This window comes from Cyclopterus lumpus, chromosome 19 (genome assembly GCF_009769545.1).
Source record: "Cyclopterus lumpus isolate fCycLum1 chromosome 19, fCycLum1.pri, whole genome shotgun sequence".
In the NCBI taxonomy this organism is placed as follows: domain Eukaryota; kingdom Metazoa; phylum Chordata; class Actinopteri; order Perciformes; family Cyclopteridae; genus Cyclopterus; species Cyclopterus lumpus.
Genome location: NC_046984.1, coordinates 6,504,835 through 6,527,407, shown reverse-complemented (window position 1 = coordinate 6,527,407; position 22,573 = coordinate 6,504,835). Strand labels below are relative to the sequence as shown.

Here is a 22,573-nt window from a genome sequence, read left to right as displayed (position 1 = left end):
TGTAACGTCCATTCATTGGTTGGTTGCAAAAAAGCCAAAATGGCGATGGACAAATCGTGTAACTCGAGGCTTCAAAACGCCGATCCACAAACCAGTGCGTATAACATCAGAATGGCTACGTCCACTTCTTACAGTATATGATTGCCGCATAACCGCCACCACTGGATTAGAGTGTGGAGAGGTAAATACATTAACAACATTTACTTCAAATAGTTCATTGAATTTTTTACTATTTTCTTTATTATTGTCAATAGACCCTTTTCACAGCAGCTGTTCTGACATGTCATAGCAGGATAAACACAGGTGTAATTGATCAAATTAATATATACCATTCTAATTTGTGTCTCAGTCAGCCAATACAATAACAGGGCCAAATAAATGAAACACGACCATAATTAATGTCATCAATCACACCTGTGTTTACCCTGCAATGACATGTCAAAATGGCTGCTGTGAGAAGGGCTTATTTACACATTGTGTACACTTTATTCATAGTATGCTTTGAAAATGGGAAGCAGTACATCATTTGTAAACAATTATTTAAATCATGCAAAGTCTTATGAGACTTTATATAGTAATAGAACGCAACAGGAAAGGTGTTAACAGCACATTTTATTATTCCACAATATTGTATTATGACAACTACACGTACATACATGTTTCATATCATATGGCATCATAAATGGTTCATTTACGTGGCTGCATGGGTCTTATCTGTATTTCTCGGAGAGTACGGCTGCGAAAGCTGACAGGTACTTGTCCATCGCTGCGTGAGCCACCGGTGTGAAGTCCTCCCCCATGTGACAGGCCAGGGCCACGAGCATGCAGTGAGAGAAGAGCTGCAGAGGAGGCGGCCGTGTTAATGACAACAGACTCAATGCTGTTTTACATAATCAAACAAAGAAAGTTCAGCTACAGTTCACAGTGAAACCCTTCCATGCAAATAAATGTCCCATTTGTTTTTATTACATGAACATCAACAGTATGTGTGTGAAGCTATGAGATGTTGGTGGGAATATGACAGCATGTTTGTTTTGAAGCTGTGAAGTTAAGATGACGTCACTGTTTTGTGCTGTTAAATGTTACTTTTCTTCTCATACTTTACATTTTATTACAATTCAGAGAGAAAAGTTGACTTTTAACTCCACTACAATTATTTGAGAGCCCTAGTTACAAGTTACTCTATACATTTAGATTTATACACACGAAACACAAGGACAAATACAGCGACTATACGTTGATGATAATGTTGTCATCTTTCATGTAATTTATTGTTGAATAATTTTGAGGCTCGTACTTTTGGTTCGACCAAACAAGTATTGTAAAGTTCTGGTAATTGAGACAGCAAGCATTTATCACTATGTTCTCCAAAACAATCATCAAATAAGGAGTTTAGAAAATAATCATCGAATGAATGTTTACATCATTAGTTGCAGTCCTGTACAAAACGGTTAGAAATGACCTCCATCTCAACCAACTAAATCAAATGTGTTTACATTAAGGCGTGAGTAATAATAATCTTTTTGTTCTGTATTTGGTATTTTTGTACTTTTAATTAAAGTACATTTCCCTGATTATACGTAAACACTTTTAAGAGTATTCTATTTCCTAAGTCTTTTCACTCGCTAAGGCACCTTGAAGTTGGTCGGGTCTATCCGGAGCTGGTAGGCGTGCAGGGTTTGCAGAGGAGCCAGTGTGACGGTCAGCTGGCCGATGTCTTGGGCTCCCTCTGCGATGGCCAGAACAATCTTCTTCCCGTGAGAGAGCAGGTGAGCGGAGCGAGGGCTGATGTCGAGATGCGAAAAGTAGGTCTTGGTACCGGGATACGAGGCAAACATCCTGCGGAGGGGTTTTTATCAGTGGTGTTGCAACGATGCACACACTTGTACTTGGAACACAGAAAACATTATCAATCATGATAATGAGAGTATAGTACGGCAATACATGGAGACTGATATGGGCCACTCCTTCATCATCATCATCATCATCATCATTGTTGCCCACTCGTTCGAACATTTCACGACGCCGATCAAGGATGCCGAGTTCGGTAAAGTTGGAAAGATATTCACAGATTCGGACTTCCCGGCTCAATAATTCTAATACGTTATCAATTTATTATAAGGGCCTAGATTTAAAGCGTCTGTTTCTATCTTTGGAACCTTCATAAACACACACCAGACCTCTGTGGCAGAGAGCTGTGTTCCATCCAGCTGTCTTTACTTTCATTTCTAGCACAGTTTATGTTGAGGAAATGTGCAAAACAGAGCAAGAACCCACCTGAGAAGCGCGTCGGCTCCAATATCCTCCGCCACGGGAGTCAGGCTTTCCCAGATGTCTGCGATGAGCTCCTTCTCCTTCTTCGAGAGCATCGCAGCCTGTCGAGCGGGACCTTAGAGGATTCACTGTCGCTGGGGGGGGGGGGGGGCGGGAGGGGGGGCAAATGTGTGCGCAACAAAAAGACCTTAGTCGACCATTTTATTATCCCCCAAAAACACAGGAACGGATGGTGAGTAAGTTCAAAAGGTATTTCGGTTTGAAGGAGGCGCGGCGTGAGGGTGAAGGTGTCAGCGGCGGCTGTGTTGTTGGTTCCCCCTGCTCTCTGTTATCCCGCAGCAGACAGGGCAGGGGGGGGGGGGGGGGGTTGCGGAGCCCCCCCCCCCCCCCCCACACTGCGCTATGTGCGGCTCTACGTGCGTCACGCTGGAGATTTCTATACCATAACACTGATGTATATGCCCCGACCGCCAAAGTGCCCCCTGCTGTGAGGTTGTCCAACATTGTGAGGAGGTTGGAGTGCTCCATAGGGCTGCTTACCCATAAGATGAGACTCATACACTATTCAAATGTCCTTTCTCCCCTCTCTAATAGAGCTGCTACTTGCGTAGAGCTCCACTGTGTCTCCTGACTCGGTCTCATTCTGGACCATGACAAGGAAGAAACATGTCAAATGTGAGTCAGAGGTTCCCCTGACAAATATATTGTACGGTATAAGATTAGGAGGCTTTCCAGATAAAGTCTTTCAGCTGCTGCTATCTGCAGCTCCACACGCTGCTGATTCAGGGACAGTGGGCGTGAGGCCAGCCTGATACCATTTGGAGAGCCTTGGAGATGCATTACCCATGAAGACACAACATGTGTATTTTATTAATGCATTTGAACAGAGTAGGCTGAGTCAACTATATGTTTGAAGAAGCAACAAGTGGTAACAGTTTTCCTTTTTTGATACGTCTGGGTTTTTTTCAACACTAGTATTTCCCAAAAATATTATTACAATACGTGAAAACACAAAATAGAGCTTACACAAATGTGATTATTCCAGTAGTGGAAATAAACCAAAACAATAGAGCAGGTTTGATGACATGCTTTCAGAAGACTGGGCTCAGTCCTCTTCCGTCTTCATTCTGGACTGGAGAATGAATGAGGGAGTGAACATGTTTCTACATCTTGGCAATGGGCAATGCATCAGATACTCTCTGGTTATTAATCTTTTGCAGACAGCAGCATTGATTGTCAACAATCGGTGGTGCATAGAGGGTTGTCTAAGGACGTGAGGGTGAGAGAGGGTGAGAGAGAGGGGGGCGATTTAACAGGGTTGATCTTGTGAGTCGTGGTCACATTTAGAATGTAGTAAACTATTTAAAATTCACTGTCTCACCTTAAAATGTTTAGCTTTTATTAATTTGAATCGTTGCCAGATGCCAGATCTGTGTTAGCCGTCACCCAGATGACTCAGCATTAATATGGGATCTCATGACCTCATATGCAGTTCAGTAAAAATGCACTGTCATGCTTTTTGTGTGAATGTGATAGGCTGAAGGAGCGGAGCGTTGTCAGCCAGCAACTTAACATCATTTATATTCTTTACTCTAGCATGTTAATAATAATAATAATAATAATTAGCATGTTATTCAACTTTTAGAGTCATTCTAGAGGTATATCATATCAGAGATGCTGACCTGGAGTCAGTTTACACCTGTTTGGAATTGTAGACATTGAATTCACAAACTCTGTTTACTCTCTTGATTAAACGCAAGGAAAGAACCGCTCAGTCTTCCGTACGCTGGACAACAGTTGATTAACACGATAAAAGCATCACACATTAGAGCCACTTCATTGCATTGAGCAGGTTTGCACTCAAAGTCTCCATCTTCATTCACAAGTAACTGGCCAGAAGAGCAAGCCAGTGAAACTCTGATGACTGGTGGGGAACTGATGCCTCCTGTTATCATCAGCAACAGATCCTGAAGTCACAGAAACTCCAACAGCATCGCCTGCTGGCATCAAGTATTTTATTTCTTCTAAAAGTTATCTTTACAGGAGCAGACTGGAATTTAACAAGAAGCGACCATATTCATGAATCACATTTTAAACAAATACAACCCAATCCCAGTAAAATATGACTTTGTCAATTATAATACTTTCATTGCTCCACAGGGTGGAGCTGTGAGGTCAACATATTGGCTCATGCTATTTCTTATTTCTTCTATTACCTCAGTGTCTTATAACTATATTCAGAGTCGGTAATAGAGGTTTTTCTGATGTTAAAATCAAAGCTCAACAGAAAATGGTATATTTTGCATTTAAGTTTAATTTAGCTGAGTTGTATTTATTGCTTTAAGCAGGAGTTTAGATCACAGTACATCACAGTGATCATTTATTTTCCCCCAAAGTTCCCTTGTTATCATAAGGGTAAATGTAAGTGTCATATCTTATTCTTTACATAAGTCTGCACCACATTACAGTTAATCATTTGAAATAGTTTTGTTGTTAAACTGCTAGCAGTAAAGTGTATTATTTGCTGGAAATTAACTATATGCACACACATTGATCCCTTTACTGTAACTGGATTACAGCACTTTCTGGTTTTCCATTTGGTCGAAATCCTCTGCACACAACCTAAACCGACATTTATGAAACGTTGGGAAAAAGACAATAAAAACCAAAGGCAGGTTGAAAAGGGAAATTAATTCCTATTTCTGATGAAACCCTTTAATTATTTTTGTTTCCTGCACAGCTGATGCTCCTTAAAGCTGGTTTCCTGCAGCTCTTTGTGAGCAGTTTCTACAAAAGGAAAGCAAAAGGAATTACCAACCTGCTAAACACTGAAAGCACAAACAGACACAAGGGAGCCTTTCAACACATCTGCTCTCTTAAACATTTCACACAGCATTTTAAAGTTATTTTGGCATTTATTCATTTTCTTGCCAATTCGTCCCCTGTTGGATTAAACAGGAGGAGCTGTTTTTCTTTTACTTCCACTTAATGAGAAGCAGCTCAACTTATTTTCACTTCAACTTTGGGATTTAAAACGTAGAAATGTATTAAGTTAGATTTTTGAACTAAAACGGAAAGTTTTCCCTTGGACCTGTGACACGTTTATAAGCAGCAAACTTCACACTGTAGAAGGAATCTAAAAACAAGAATCTTCTTGTGACCACAGGTGCGTGATTTTTAATTCTATACTGAAACTAAAATGTTTGTGAGAAAAGTTGAACAACATCCCGCACCAGCTATAGCTAATCATGCAGGTCCAGTTCACTCGCCCGGCTCCCATGATAATTTCTCTCTTTCCTTCTGTCTGTCTTTTCTTTATTACCTATGAGGAAATTACCTGGAAGTTACCTGGAAGTCAAGTATGGATTACAAACAGAAACATGCGCACAAATTGCGAAAGAAAAATCCTTGTCCTTGTAATAAAATAAATAAATAATCCTTTCTATTACCATAAGCTGTACATTCCTATTTCAGGTATTTCATCACCACACCAAAAGTGGGAATTCATCCCCACCACGCCCCACCCACACCTGGTCGGGCTTGTATGCAGCACAATCCAATCTAGAACCACAACTATGATCCTTTGTGCTGAGCTGTTTCCTTTTCACATCGACCACATTTTGTGTGTTAGTGTTAGTGTGTGTGTGTGTGTGTGTGTGTGTGCGTGCGTGTGAGTGTGTGTGTGTGTGTGTGTGTGTCTGTCCGTGTGTGTGTGTGTGTGTGTGTGTGCGCAGCAGTCCGGTTACTATCTGACTGGAAAGTACCCAACTTGCACCTGCTCATCTGTTCAGTATTACCACGATGCTGTCATGCAGAGCAAAACAGTACTGATTGTGAACATGTTGTGTCTGTGTGTTAGCCTCGTTTAGCCCTGTGAAAGACTGGGAATAATGGAATGTGGGAAATAAATGAACACCAGGTGACCAGTGGACTCAGACATCTGTGTCCGGCTCTTTTTGTCCACAAAGCATTTCTCGACAGTTCGGACAGTTTAAGATTACGTTTTCATTCCTGAGGTTTTGAGGCATCTTTCAAGAAGTGTACTATCTGAAACAACTGAGGATTCAGCTTTGACTGAGGCCAACTTGTGGAATACACTATCTCCGTCACAAAACGTGGAGATTTGTAAAAGTTTAGGTTATAGAACTCATCCTGACAGTCCCCCCACCCTCTCTTCTTGAAGTTCACACACCAGTCTGGCCAGATGGGATGTATTTGCTTTACAACTAATAATGTCAAATCTGATGATTACAGCAAAACCTGCAGACTTGGAACAGGTTGCCCGTAACCCGCTTCAACAGCTACCTGCAGTTACTCGGCATCACCGGTAGGCGGCGCCGTGAGGTCGAGCCGGCGGACCGGCAGTCAGGTATTCGGTCCGTCGGTGTTCTGGACATCAAGCGGCGGCGGCGGCGGCGGCGGCAGCAGCAGCAGCGTGGACGGACCGGTAGACCGGAGGGCTTGACACAGAACACCGGTTCCATAGATATTTGTACATCTTTATGAGACGCGAACGCCGCCCACGCTAACATCTGGAGCTCGCGCTTAATAGTGCAACTACTCCTTCCTCGCGCCCGCGTCATGCGTGGCGGGGATAACTTATGAAGTGACCGGCGTTGGCAGCTCGCCCGTGGAGCCGTCGGCGCGGTGCTGGGCTGCAGGAGCCGGACTCGCGGTTGGAAGGTAAGCGCGCAGCCGCTGTGTATCACACCGAGCCCGGTCGCTTCTCACACCGTCTGTCAGTCCGTGCACACCCCGCTGTCTGTGCGGCGCGAGCACCGGGCTGCCAGCACCTCGTTCCCAGCGCAGGTATGCAGGTTTTTCTTTATTTCACGGCGCTGCGGTACACTGGCTCAGGCTCAGGGTGGGGTCTCCCGAGGCTCGCGGGGGAGACCCCACGGGTGACAGTGTCAGTTAATGCGTGACGTGACCTCAAAGGGCAGAGCTGCCATCTGGAGTGGCATGGGACACGAATTCATGTTCGTGTCCCATGCCAGGAGTCAAACAGGGTTGTTGAAAGTGAGAGGAACAGGTGTGTGTGTGTGTGTGTGTGTGTGTGTGTGCGCGTGCGTGTGTGTGCGTGTGTGTGTGTGTGTGTGTGTGTGTGTGTGTTAGGCATTACTCCCCGTCTGCTATAGGTAAGACTTGGATGAGTGAGAGAGAGAGAGAGAAAGAGCATGACCAAATCCCCTCTTTCTATACTCTAAAATGCTGTAGTAAATCAAGTTGCATGCACGTAAAGTAAACAACGCACACACACACACACACACACACACACGCACACACACACACACACACACACACACACACACACACACACACACACACACACACACACACACACACACACACACAGAGCTCGAAACAGGACAATGACAGCATCCTGCAAGATGTTAAGTGTGAATACGGTAGTATCTGTGACATTTTGCAGCTGTGTATTCTTGATGTCTCTGTCTCTCTCCTTCCTGGCTCACTGAGCCTGCCGTGTTAAGCGTGTTAGAACAGGCTGGACAGAAAAAGCAGCCGTGACAATTATAAGTTATAATAGAAATAAATGGATTTGAGAGTGCTGCTGTGATGAAAGGGGTCCGTTTTGGTTGCTGGCTGTGCAGAACAGGCCAAAGAGACAGTTAAACTATACTGACCCGTGTCTTGACCTGGAAGAGTTCCGGTCCCAAGGGAAACAGGACCAGTGGCCAGGGTTTGAACCGGTGACATGCAGCTGGAGACTCAGTGTTGAGACTCTGTATGGGCCTTCATGACTCTCTTCTTGGACACATGACCAGCATTCCTAGACTATGTAGTGACTGTAGATTCTTTTCCAGGGGTTTTATCTCATTACGAGACGTGTATTGCTCAAAAAGGAATAAAAGTATCTTCCAACAAATTTGAGAAATTCCAGTTTCCCTTTCTGGTTCATTTCAGTTAATGTATACTCATCTTATAGACATATAGGATCTAACTGAACAAGAGACTTGTGTACCTATAGATCATTAGCTGGTGGATTGAATGCTTTTAGTTAACCTGCATTTGTACATCTCACTATAAAACAAGGAATCAACATCTGTATGTTCTTATATCTCGAGAACTGGTCTCACACCTGGCGGGTGTTTTGCTGGGGAACCCCATGGACAGCTTTTTTGTTTTTGTCGAATTTGGTGCAAATTGAACATGCAATACATTTGATATTGATGCACTTTGATTAAACAAGCACCCTCCGCACCCTCTGTGCAGCAGAAGCGGGGGGCGGAGCTTCAGGGCTCTTCAGTCCAGCATGTCATCCGCAGCAGCGGCGTGGACCGCTCATTGACTGCAGTCCACGTTGGCTGCTGGAGCCCGGATGTAAAGTTCTGCAGGAATGAGTTCTCAAACCAGAAAGTGAGTATTTGTCTCTTCTTTAATTGGCTTTGGTTTAGATGCCTGAAATAAGGTCAGTGGTTGTCACACGATTTTAATGAAAACTCTGAGTGGCTTTTTTGTCAAGGCAACCAGTGAGATGCTAACTTCTTGGGTTGGCCTACAAAAATACGCCATCCCTCTCTCCGGCAGCACTCTGTAGGGGGTCAACGCTACGTGAATGCTTCCTGTCAGGGGAGTTTTCAATTATCATGGGATGCTACTGAGTTTAATGATTTCATTTGTTTTATTTTGTGAGTAAAATCTGATTTTGCAATGTAACCAGGAGCATTTCCCTGTCAGGTGGATAAATGTATTACGACAATGCTTTCCTCTGAAGTAAAAGTACACACGGTAGGTAGAGGGCTATACCGCTGAATTGCATATTATTTAAGGGTCTTTCGTTATTTCAGGGTACAATGAGTTAGATTCGTAACATAATTCAATACTTTTCATATCTAAACATAACAATACATCTATAGCTGTTAGGGGCCCATGTCTGCCTGTGGTGTTCTTCTCTTACTGTGAACCAGACTGTATTTCAAAGGTGTTTTTGACGATATGCGACGGGTGTGTGGTATATTGCTCAGGACCCAAGGAAACGCAGTGTTGTGTTGAGAAGTTCTTTTCAACGGGCACTGCAATAGTTTAGTTTTTGTTTAATATTTTAACATTTTATAATATTCTGTTACAGCCAACTACATCTCTTGTCCTCAACAAGAGATGTAGTGACAGGGAGTGATTTTGGAGCATGCATGTAAAAGGTGTGACAATTATTGCTGTAATTGACTATTATTTCTTTATTATCGATTAACCTGCTGCTGATTTTCTTCATTAATCAATATTTTTGTTTGTATTTAAGCTAGTGAAAAATGCCTAATGCAATATCCAGAAGCCAAAAGTGACATGCAGACTGATAATCTGTGTCCAAAACCCTAGATATTCAGTTTACTGTCACATAAACAAACAAAACAAACCGATAAAAGCAGTCAATCCTCTCATTTGACTTTGAGAACTGTAACTAGAAATATTTTGCTGTTTCTTTCATGAAAAATGTAAAAAGAATTCACAAAAATTCACAATCTAAATGAACATTAAATATTTAGAAAGTACTTTTTAAACAAAAGTAAAAACTCAGATCACAGTAAATGGTCCTTTAACCGTCCCTGAGTGAACCTAAAACTAATCTTGATCCTTTTAACTGTAAACTGCTTTGCAATAAAATATGTCCTGACTTTGACATGCACAATTACAAGAGAAAGTGCTTCACATGCTGAGTTTGACTCACACACACAGACACACACACACACACACACACACACACACACACAGAGCTCGAAAACAGGACGCTGACAGCATCCTGCAAGATGTTAAGTGTGAATATGGTAGTTTTGCAGCTGTGTTTTCTTGATGTCTCTGTCTCTCTCCTTCCTGGCTCACTGAGCGTGCCGTGTTAAGCGTGTTAGAACAGGCTGGACAGAAAAAGCAGCAGTGACAATAGCAGGTTTAGTTCTGGGCCGCCGTTCTGAGAAATGAAATGCACCTTCATGTTTATGTGGAGAAAACAGGGTTGGTTTTTCCAGGAGCCCTGCAGCATTTTTCACAATGCCTTTTTTTATGGCTGTTTGCCCACGAGTGGATCTTCTCCAGTGCCTACGATCATCAGGCCAAATTTAGATTTTGTCCAATACTTTGGTTTATGACCCAATACCTGCCAAATCTAGGGCCTTTCCCATCAGCCTCAGCGGTACTTTGTACTTTAAAGCTAATTAGTAGATGTATGCATGCTGACACACTAACCTAAGATGGTGAACAAGATAAACATTGTACCTGCGAAACATTAGCATCCTTAACATGTTAGCCAGCGTAGCCCCCAGCGTAATTTGGCCAGACCTGCAGATGGCCGTCCGGAGGGAGAGAGGGAAGTTTGAATTGACTCGTGGGACTGTGTGAACTGTTTTCCAACGTATCGGGTTTCCAACAGGCCTGTTGATTTACAGCCCATCAAAAAACGGCACAGAATAATGGATCCCCCGGCAGATTTGCACATACGCGCGGAGGTGTCTGTGGTTATCGTGCAACCATCTGGTGCCGGTTGCACAACATGCATCACTGTCACAGTGACATCCGCACTGCAGTTAGAGAGCGCAGATGGAGCAGATATACCTGCCGCCTTCAGATGCCTCACCCGTGTGACGGAAAGGCAGTCGGTTTCGCTGTCATCAGCTGTCGTGGACGACCTACGCTGGTAAGAATCACCTGTTGTTGTAGCTGGATTATGTCTCTCTGGCATTGATATCACAATCAATGCCTTTCTGAGTGATCACATGTCAGCATTCTCCAACTCTGCGCCTCTGTTTCTCTCTTACACTTTCATTTTTTATCTATCCCTCTTTTTCTTCCCCCCCCCCCGACAAAATCGGGCTGATTCAAAACCAGGGTGGCCTTATCGGCGTGTGCTGCACAGAGCTCTCACGATGATGAAAAAGGACACAAAGCGAGTTCATGCGGGCGTCCTATTTTTACGTTACAGAACAAAAATAAAATGCAAAAACAAACAATGTATCAATGAATTTCAGGGATCACACTCAATACTCATTTGTGTTGGTCTCATTGACACGACTATGTGTTTGCAGTCACACTAATCCCTCTTTCAACACCCACTAGCGTTTTGATTCGTCTTCTGTGTTGAAAGCTGTTGGCTGGTTTCAGTTTCATTAACCCGCCTAGAGATAGAAATAGGACTGTACATTAAACAGATTGTCGAGGGTTAAACAGACTGAAGGGTCAGCAACTAGAAAGATGCTCAGACGGGGTTACTGAGAGTTCATCAGTGGATCATTGAATTTGGGTATGATAGGGGTTATGAATAACAAGCAGATTTAATGTAATTCAGTTACTTTATAATTTCCACCTTATGAATCGTTTTGAGGAAAACCTCAGGAACGTCTTTGCAGAGTTGATGTTCACTGGGAGAAGTCAGCTGGTACTGGAGATATTTTACTGTCACAACTAGTGTCTACACAGCCGAGCGGAGCCACCACAGACCCGCTTTAGATGGGACCGAAAGCAGGTGGTTCTTTTTAAAAGTCCGATATTTGACAGATATTTGTGCACACACGTCCACTTTTTTAAAACTGTGCAGTAATATGGAAACATTTCAGTTTGTTCCTAGGAAATTGGTTATCAGAGATGATTTAACTCACATAAGCACCTGCTTGGGCTTCTCCCTGCTTGATGTTCTTACAATATTTGAGTACCGGTAGTCAATGTTTCAATCGCTTTGGTAAAGGCTGCATACGTACTTTTAACACTTCATCATTCATTCATTACTTTAAGCCAACTCATAAGACCTATCTACTATCAATATGCACATTTGTCAGTTCTTGTTTTCAGTTTTTTAAATTTAAATTTGAATAAATTGCTCTAGTCACGGTGAAGTGGATCTTTCCATGTCGACCATGGCAACTGCAACGTGTCTCCTAGGATACAATCCAAGTGCTACTGGTTTTTACCATTTTACTTGCGTGTTCCGCAACATATTACACAACATATTCTTCAAAACAATAATGAAAAGAACCATCAATGAATTGTTCCCACTGGTATGACTAGGTGAAGCCTGACTTCAATGAACCACATTGTTGCACAGCGTGACATGTAATGTAGTTTTTGAATTATCCTTCACTCAATACAAATGAATCTGCATCTGAAAATTGTCCCCGGCAACAAATGTCCTTTTCACTCCGGTTTCAGTTTAAAACTACGGTGTCCAGTTAAAGGTATTGATATCCAAAAGAACCATAGTTGGTTTTCATGGTATTTGTCGACTTTAAGGAAGTAATGCCAGTCTCATCAATCTGGAAGTTTGTCATCAGAACTTCTTGAATGGGAACCCATTGTCTGTTTCTTGAACCCGTCACAAAAAGTCTGCATGAATAGCAAGCTGTCTGTCAAAAAGGAATTTGAATCTGCCCATTATGTGGCATATACTGGTCTCTAAACATTCGGCCACTTGATGACAATGCTGTCTCCCGGACAGAGTTCTTCTGAGGGACTCCAGACTTCTCCATGAAGATCCTGTATGACTCTTCTCTGTTTCTTTGAAACCACAATTATGACCTCCATTTTTCCCTCTCAATATTCTTTTCAGAGCCAATTCTGAGCCAATTCAGAGCCAAACCCCCCCCCCCCCTGCCCTACACTCCCCACCCACACTTTCTTGCCTAATGTGGCATCTGTGGGCAATTACCATTACGTTTTCATACAAGGCCAGCCAACACAGGAAGCAGTTGTATTGGCGCTCTCAGCATGAGTTTGCTGGCTGTGTCGAGGGATGGCAGGAAGGAGGGATGGCTGCTGAGGAGGTCTATTCATGTCTCCGGGCGAGGCCGTACTTGAGTAGACTCTTATTGTGATGGTGACCTTCCTGTCACCATGCAGCTAGCACAAAGCGGCTCCATGTGAGGCTCAGCTGAGCTGCTCTCTTTGTTACTCATCCTGTCTGTCAGCTCTTCACTCTGCCTCTCTTTCCACGTCTCTTTACTGTGTGATTTAAGGATTGCGGGTTGAATTCTCCTCACACTATCTATCAAACAGCCATTCATTCTTCAGTGGCATATTTAATTGACCACAGTGGGGTTTACTGACTTACATTACAAGACAAAGACTTATAAAATACGTAGTAAAACCTTAATGAAGTGATTATAACCACATTTACGGCTAAGGTCGCATGACCTTTTCACCTTTTTGTACAATAATCAGAAGATGTCCGTTTGCAGCTTTAATGAGAAATAGTTTCCGTTTTTTCTTTTGTACTGTGTCCTTGAGAATCCTCCAGTGGATACATAGACACAGGCTACGTGAATAAGTATGATGGCTAACCCGTCTCTTTTAAATTACATTAATTACACATTGGGTGCATTTTTTGGGATGAGGAAAGTTATTGTACCACAGGAAGGTATCGGCAGGTAGTCAGGGGAGATGGCGGTTGTGCAAAGCGAAGGACTTTGACACCGGAGACCAGGGTTTCTTTGAGTTCTGCGTGGGGTTTAGGTTCAGGTAACAAAAGCACTTTGGTAATCACTCTCTTTGTAGCTATGTTTTGGTCTCCACCAACTCCTCAGGAAAATATCTGTCTCTTTAGCTGCTAAATGCTCCACTGTGTTCTTCAGCTGCCTTGGTCACCTGTGTCAGTCCCATGTTCACAGCATTGTTTCTCTATGACTCATGGGGCTACTTTTACAGATGTGGTCAACATGTGGTCAACTCCTCTACTGTTATCGTTTCTGCATTTTGGATCAGAATGTTTTTTAGTTTGAGAGGGATGCCTGTCGTCAACAAACACAAAAGCATAGTAATACTCATAAAGTTAAAAGAAAATTGCATAAACCTCATGATTATAAGTTTAGTTTGCCCTGTTTTGAGAGTTTTTGGTGTTTCTTGTCCCGAGCAGCCAGCCAGAAGGTTGTGCCTGGAGTTCAGCAGTACTCTTCATTTAAGAGCACTGGTGTTGTGTCACTTGCAGCTTTCTGTAGGATTTATGGATGAGTGCTACATCCCGGTTTTTAGAAGTGTATGCATACTCTGGGATGTCCATTGCATGTGCCATATTACACACTCTAGTCTCTCCATATTTCAGACTCTAGTGTCTTTCAGTTTGCAGCTATAATATAATCTATAAGGCCTGGTAAGTCCTCATAGGGCCCTTTGGCCTCAATCACTCGACTACTTAGGAAAGTCCTTAATGCTGAGAATATAGAACAAAATGCCATAATGCTAATACCAAATAAAATAAAGTACCAAAAAGCAAACATTTCAAACAGACACATTCATTTTTATTCAAGGCAATACCCTGCTGTAGAAGGAGAAACACACACATTGTTATTAGGTTTTATTGTAAAGAATCAGCTGGGCAGTATATCAATATTTTATAGATATTGTTATATGTAAAGTGTTGTCTATTCTTGTTTTTAAAGGCTGCATTACAGTAAAGTGATGCAATTTCTGAACTTTCCGGACTGTTCTAGCTGTTCTATATTTTACTTTACCCACCTAGTCATCATATCCACAATATAAATGATTATTTATCAAATCATTCTTATGTTCATCATATCGCTCAGCACTACTGTGAAGTTCAAATTGGCTTTTATGTATGAGCCTATACTTTTACTCTTTTATGTATGAGCCTATACTTTTACTCTTTTATGTGTGCGCTGTTAGTGCTGTGTCAGCACACAAGGTGTGCTATGCTTGTTGAGGCCGTTCTTCAAAAGATTGAGCAACGGGTGGGCCAGAAAGAAAAGAAGACACGTGAATAGTACACACACAAAAATAAAAAATGAAAGAGATCCTGTCTCTCTTCCTCTGTCTCTCTATCATCCCTCATCTTCCACCACACCATCCTGCAGCCTCTGTCACCAGCTTCTACTTCACAAGAGACTCGACTAGCGGAAGCGAACCGGACGTCCTGTCTGCTCCTTCCTCTCAAGTCCTCCAGACAGTAACTGAGAAACCATTATAGTCTCTCCAGTGGCATGTTTGGCAATTCAATGTGCCATGAGGCGTTGGACCAGTTGGAGCGATGAATAGCAAAAGCTGGCTTCTATTAAGTCATTCCTATTGTAATGCACTGCAATTGGCAGTGATTATCGACTGTTTAAAGACGCTGCATATTCAGAACACATCTATTGCCTCCACACATCGTTTTCAACTTGACAATGGCTGAGCCAGCGGCTGGCAGCTAACGGTGATAACAGCGTAAACAACGACAGCGGCGCTGACAGACCTAGCGGTGTTAACCCGGCGCTCGGCTTCTGCGACGGTGCCGTCGGTCGCGCCGATGTTATCACATTACGTCGCACGAACCGACAAACCCTCAGATCAATTTTGACTTCATTTAGTGGCTTTCATCTGATTGTTTTGGTTTCGAGGCTCTTTTCTCTCCACACAGTATCATGCTGTTTATTCTCTGCTGTCGATGCAATGGATTTCCTTTTCTTCGTGGTCCTTTCATCTTCTCCCAACACGACGTAAAAGTTGCTCCGCTTTTTCCGTGGCCCTCCATCTGTTGCTGTATTTTCCTCTTCCCCCTGCCTTGACACACATCGGGTCATTCGCAGACAAGACGCACAGTGGTGCTTTGTAGTCACGGTAACACTGTGGTAGGACATTTACAACCATAACGAACGCTTACGGAACTTTACAAACCTTTATTTTGTTAATGTCACCATTTTGTATGTGTTGAAATCTTTACAGAAGACAGCAACAATAACCTTGAGTTGTTTTCTCACGATCATACCACCTTTTTTTTCTGTCTTCCTGTGCCGGCTGCTTTGAAAGACGTGTGGGTGTGAAACAGAGTGCCGTGGGCCGTGGTTCGAATATTATCAGATTCAAAAGCAGCTTTCCCACAGGCCACACGCCTATCTAGACACACGAAAGCCTCGGCCAGTCCTTTCACTGTCATGGGAGACATTTCTCACGGTGAGAAAAATCGGAGACTTTTTGATTATGCATAACACAAGTGGTGGAAGTTTATCCGAAGATTTCAACCTTCTTTGATTATGCCTCGGCTTCAAGTCGCCAATTAAGTCCTTCCTGCTGACACAGCTGAGTAGTAGAGTAGAGATAGAGATGATTGCACTTAGAGGCAAACAAAGAATGTCGGCCTGACCTAGGATCTGCTCTGATTGTGTGTGCTACTGTTTAATTCAATTCAATTCAATTCAGTTTATTTTCTATAGCCCAATATCACACGTTTGCCTCAGAGGGCTTTACAATCTGTACACATACGACATCCCTGTCCCAGGACCTCACATCGGATCAGGGAAAACTCCCAACTCCCTAGAGTTTATCTCTGTATAGTTAAGCAGCTTGTTTTATGCATTGACCTTATTTATAAAGGCCAAAGGACATTATACCAACGGAGAAAACCTGTCTTCCTTAATCATATGCTTTTTTAAAAATCATATTGCAAAAAGCATTATCAGTTAATCTGCTATTTATTTTTCTCAATCAATCGGTTCATCTGTGCAGCCCCACTTACTTTCAACCATTTATTATTCACTGGTAAGTTGAGCAGATGGACCCAACATATCGCACCACTGTGTGGCCTCAAAGACAACCATAACAACGAATCTAACAACCACAATCCGCCCTCGAGCATTCATGAGATGAAGAAGTCACTGACAGTGTAAGCTGGATAGATAAGCCATTGGCAATAAGTGACACGCCCCCTAGAAGTGCTGGTTTAGGATTTACTGTATTGTACAGCACAACTGCAGATATAATCGTTGTGCATTTGAATTCCAGCACTTTGTAAGAATAAAGAGAAGTTAGTAACCCGCAAAAACTACTCATCTTTCCATAATGTTGGATGGTAATTACTGATGTGCACTGAAGCTGAGACTGAACCGAAGTGCCACACACGCTGACCAACAGCGACGGAGCAATATCTAATAGCAGACCGCATATCTCAGTTATATTGCAGCTTTTAGCAATGCTTCGATGTAGCAGTTAAACATGAATAAACAATTCCAAATGTCCGCGTCAATGGGAAGACTTGGAGCTCCTGCAACGCCACCAGATTGTATTTAAATGTGTTTTATGGCACAGAACATGAGGGCACTGGTATTCTCTAAAAGTGGATTTCAAGCTGTGGAGAGTTTCTCGCAATAGCAGATGGTTTTAAGATGGAAAGGCAGATGAAAAAGAACAAAACACTTGAATGAGAAAACCAAGTGTCACGAGGGAGCGTCAAGGGCATACAAAGCTTCAAAGGCCTTTTTGTGAAGGGACTTAAGAGGAGTACTAATTTAAAAACACACAAGCAGTGTAAAAGATACCGCTTGTACAATATACGATATATTTATTAATTGAACCTTTGTTCCACCTTTGTTGTATATGTGTAGGGGAAAGTTCTGTACACAGTAGCTTTAAGTAGCCGATTCCTGTGCAGTCACAGCTGCTGATTGACTATAAACTGCTCACTCTCACTCTGAATCTGCGGTAACGAGATGGAAGACAGACGCCACGAGACAACCGAAGCCGCCTTGAGACAGATGGCTTCATCTCATCAAGATCGTCGGTGTGAGTCTGTCAAAACCGTTAGATGGATGTCAGCGTTTTGAATCAGGAACCAGTGTTGCATCATGTATCGTCATATGAAGGAATTGGCTTTTCAACAGAAACATTTTGGTATATGTGATTTTCTTTTTTAAATGATGATAACGTGGAGTCACGAAAGCCTCAGGAAGTCAAGAGGTCAAAGTAGAATTTGGATTGGTTATTGGTTGGGTAGGAGAAAAGTGCTCCACCTGTTGGTCGTGCCATTTATCATTTATTGTTCTGCTCTCCGAGATGACGATTGAAACGGACATACTGCTCCTGTTGTGGCAGATGTTTAACCATTTATTATATACACACTCATGCTACTGCAAACAAAAAGAAAATGACATACTGTGCTATGACTGTAACATCTGGCGCAGATGAGAGCCCAGAGCATACGTGGTCCGATGGTGGTGGTGGTGGTGGTGGTGGGGATGGGGGCACAGCATAACTCTCTCTTAATCTATGTGACCTACTCATGCTTAGTTACATCACAGCAAACAGGGTGATGGAGAAGAAAGAAAATGCAGATGTACTTTTAGAAGCTTCCAGATGTCAAAAACTGCATTAACCCTGAAGTTAGAATGGACCCGGTGGTGTTGTCGGGCAGGTTGTAGAGCAGCGCAACGCCGGCGTGATGAAGGTCAAACCTAACTGAGCATCAATCTGCTGCTCAGTCCCCAACCAATTCATTTGGAAGTGCTCTGGTAATTGACAGTTTAACAGCACCTTCCTGCAAAAAAGAAAAAAGACTGGGACTCTTCCCCCACGGCACCATTCTCCTAAATGAAAATACACGTCATTTAAACAGAGCCTGCTCAAATGAAGCCAGAGTAGCCGAGGTTATTGGGATTCTTTTTGGGATCATATTGTGCCAAGATCGGCTTTTCTGTAATGAACACATTTTGGTCGCTGTTGTTGCTTGATGCCAATATGCAGGTGAGAATCCGATTTGACTAAATAGCTTCAGAATAACATGACTCTAGTATGCAAGGTGGAGCAGGAACCAGAAGTAGAAAGAAGAGAGGAAGAGGGGGAGAGGGAGGGGGAGCGGTTCAGAGAATGAAAGGAGACGGAGCAGAGATTAAGTCTTGGACTGCTTAACATAAAGATCCATTCATCCATCCACTGAATATTAAAGCGTGTTTACATGCAGTCGCAGTGAGCTTCCATGCCACAGTGGCTGGGTCCCTGAGCACCAAAGACCAGGATCAGGGAGCGGTGTCGGGACAAGTCTTGCTTTGGGTGCTGAGGGGATGCCTTCGTTTCATTCTGTCCTGGCATGTCAGGAAATGTCCCCCCGCCCCCCCAATTTAAAAAGGATCCAATTACGCCGCTGTTTTGCTACAATCCCCGATAGCCACATGAGGCCCACAAGGTCATTTCCTGTGATACTTGTCAATAGGTAACAGCCATCACTTGGCATTATTGAAAACAACGACATTGCTTAGATGTTAATGCCCAGCAGTCGACTCCAAATCAGGCGATTGTGTGATGACTTTGAATTCTTAACGCTTTGAAGATGAATATCTTCCTGCTCACCGTCGCAGCGATTTCGCCGTCCAATCAGGGGTCAGTATGAGCCTCTGTGGCCGGACAGCAGGAGCGATGTCATGTGGTGTACAGCGCAGGGATTACAGACCCTAATCTGCCTGTCATGAAAACCCAGCTGGAGAAAAAAAGAAAAAAAGAGAGAGATCATGATGTTGGATGTAGGATGTTGGAAACCAGATGAGAAACCCCACGGCATCTCAGCTTCAGCCGCATGGAGAATTGCACACAAAAAAAAAACTTGACGTGTGAGGCTGAAGCAAATGCTGCCAAGTGAGTGTTTACTGTATAAGACTGTATGTGTGTGAGCGTGTGTGCAGATGTGCATGTGCATCATGCTGCTGTCAGTGTCCACGTCAACACACACTGCAGAGTAAGCAAAGGATGTGGTTATGGATTGTCCTGCTGAAGGTTTCTATTTACAGGGGTGTGTTTATCCTCTGTGACAGTAAGAGAACACACCGGCTTCCACATGTGACCACAGAGACCAAAACACACGCTGACACGGGCAGCCCAGAGGCAAAAGAACTCAAAGTCACTTTGTGCCTTCAGTGTCGGTCCACGCGTGTATATATATATATATATCAACATTTCTGCTAAAAATGACAATTGAGGAGAATAATTCATATTTCTTTCTATTCAAAAGGTGTTTGTTTAGTCAGGCCTCAGAGTTTACAGCTACTATGCATATTTATTTTGTGGGTATAACGTGTACCATGTTCACCATCTTAGTTCAGCGTGTTAGCATGCTCAGATTTGGTAATTAGCACTAAACTCAAAGTGCAGCTGGTGGGAATGTCCTGAGTTGTACATGGATTTCGTCATAAATTAAAATACAAGTGCAACAATGACGTTTCTGCGGGAGGAATAGCTAAGGGGTCATCAAAGTCATCAGGATGCATTTGTAAAGTGATCCATTACATTACATGTCATTTAGCTGACGCTTTTATCCAAAGCGACTTACAATCATGTTACATTAATACACTATAGATACAGCTACAGGGAACAATTCAGGGTTAAGTGTCTTGCTCAAGGACACATCGACTAGGGCAGGGATTGAACCACCAACCCCCTGATTGAAAGACAGAGCTGCTAACCACTGACCCACAGTCGCCCTGATCCGCTACGAAACTCTAAATTCAGTCCAATCCATTGAAGAGAAATACAAAGATCCACACCCCCCGGTAACCTCAGTCGATCAGTATGTAATGAACAAGCCATGATGTGTTTGACAGCTTTGTGGAGCTGTGTGGAAACAGCTCAGCTCGTGCTCTTGCTGTGAGCTCCTGCTTCCATCTATAGCTGAGTAATCACTCTTTGTATTTGTCCAAACACCCACGTTTTACTGAGAGCTACAAGTTCACACCCGTTCTGCAGGCATTGCTGCACGGCTTCCTGGGAAATGGCGGCGATGTAGGTGAAGCACAAGAAAAAGAGAATGATTAGTGAATTCAGTGCAAAATAAGGCACTAAGACTGATTGTACTGTATTAGTGAGAGAAACCAAAGGGGGAGGGGGGGAAACGACCCGTTCTGTCCGTATCAAGACGTCGTCCAGCTGCATGTGTTGAATATCTTTTCTTCTTTCGTTAGACTCGCCTGATGCCAGACGTTTGAGTATCTCGGCTCCAGCACCGCGTTTGACGGAGGAGATTAATGTTCTCCCAGAGCAATGAATGACAGAATGATTCACAGCTGAGGTCTACAGGAGCTGCTCGTTGGTGGCCGGTTATTACGGCTCACCAGAGCCCCATGCAGATGTCCTATTATCCAGTAATAGTCCCTCCACTCCAGCTCAATGACTTCCCCTTGGACCCATGCACTATAACCAGACTAAAGAGGAATAACAATGTTTTCTCCAGCTGAGCTGCACAGACACATTCTTTCCCACTAAATGTCATTTGGAAATAAATACACAAGACCAAGTGTGTGAGAAGAAGACACGCTATAAGTACCAATCAAGGCTTGTATTCACCCAACAGGCCTTAGCTAGAGGTAAACCCTTATCCCGTGTATCTGGTCTATCTTACCTGCTTTGCCTTCAAAAAATAGAATTGACAATTTTCATTATTTGACCCGTCGCTTAAATTGACAGACGATATTAGCTCATTGAAGGTATATTAGTATGAACTATGGATGGTTATTAAGAATAAACTGTAGTACAGATCAAATATGAGATTAGATAGAAACACTGTCACAACTCATTAATAACCACATTTAAGGCATTTGTATTGAACATTTGAACACATTTCTTTATGATATCTGTTCATGTAAAACAAATAATAACTTTGTCTGATTTTATCAAATATGGATACTGTATTATTGGTTTCAGAATTGAGTATTGGTCAGGCTGTATGCATAGTAATACTATAGTCCAGTGATGTGCTAAGTTGCTAATGTTAGCACGCCCAGCTAACTAGCTAACAGTGGAAACCGAGCACTATTTTCAAGGCTAAGGAGACATTTATTACCAAACTACATTTTGTGGGCTTGTCTGTGAGTTTAAAAAAACAATCCTGTTATCGAAAGCCCATCCTCTGTGTTTTATCTCCCATGGGAAATATGGTCCACGGTGTTATTACATCCATGACTGCAGACTTTCTTCTTAAAATAAACTGCAATCTTTATTGGATTTGCAACCATTGATAGCGTGACCTTTGTCAAAAAAAAAAATCTATATGGTCATAGCATATGAGATTTGTACTTGCTTATCCGTCTAGTAAAGTAAATTTACCCATTGAGCCAAAAATAATCATGAATTTTGAGTGATACATTTTCCACCATTTTCATTGAAAGCTGCATTATGTGCAGAACGGAGATGATGTTCAATTGGACCTTGTTGTGGTCATCTAAATAGCCATTTTTTATGGTGGCCAATTCTGCCACTTTTGGCACAGTATGTGGCACCAGTGACACAGTGAGCAGCAGGAGGGTGCTGATGTTTTGGAGTTCGTGCTTCATGTGACCAGCTCAGCAGCTTCACAATGCATAACACCACAAGAAAAAGAATGATTTGTGTGTGTGTTGGCACTCCATATTAAAAGTTGCCACTGCAAACTGCCTCATTTGAACTGGTCCGCTCGCCAGCCTCTCTAGAGATGCAGAGATGTCTCGCTTGTACTTCCGCTGAAAAGGTTAAGCAGGAAAAACCCTTTTTTTCTTTTACCCATGAACCCATTAACCAGTAAACAACAGGATGAGTGGAGGCTTTGGCTTACTATACTGTGGTTTTCCATTGTTCGATCCAT

At 42.8% G+C, this 22,573-nt stretch overlaps 2 protein-coding genes across 8 annotated transcripts in view; one reads left to right on the top strand and one right to left on the bottom strand.

The window, feature by feature from the left end:
* Positions 1-592: 592 nt before the first annotated feature.
* zgc:163057 (uncharacterized protein LOC563335 homolog) lies at positions 593-2,946 on the bottom strand. Of its 2 annotated transcripts, none has more exons than XM_034559139.1 (4): positions 2,815-2,946; positions 2,278-2,408; positions 1,635-1,839; positions 593-839 (listed from the first exon to the last, which is right to left on the bottom strand). In XM_034559139.1, exons 2-4 carry the CDS (start codon positions 2,367-2,369, stop codon positions 711-713), a joined length of 426 nt encoding a protein of 141 aa, XP_034415030.1. In that variant the 5' UTR covers positions 2,370-2,408; positions 2,815-2,946; the 3' UTR covers positions 593-710. The 2 variants fall into 2 exon arrangements, with proteins under 2 accessions (XP_034415030.1, XP_034415029.1); XM_034559138.1 differs by having other exon boundaries at positions 2,278-2,389; positions 2,815-2,942.
* A 3,691-nt stretch (positions 2,947-6,637) lies between these two features.
* Positions 6,638-22,573, top strand: part of rhbdf1b (rhomboid 5 homolog 1b (Drosophila)) — a 31,960-nt gene continuing 16,024 nt past the window's right edge. For 2 of the 6 annotated variants that reach the window (XM_034558621.1, XM_034558620.1), the window contains exons 1-2: positions 8,562-8,652; positions 10,655-10,918. In XM_034558621.1, coding sequence (XP_034414512.1) covers positions 8,633-8,652; positions 10,655-10,918 — 284 coding nt within the window. In that variant the 5' untranslated portion in view covers positions 8,562-8,632. Of the gene's footprint in view, positions 6,958-8,527; positions 8,653-10,654; positions 10,919-22,573 lie in introns of those variants that run through there. The other 4 variants (XM_034558623.1, XM_034558622.1, XM_034558627.1 and 1 more) reach the window with 4 other exon arrangements.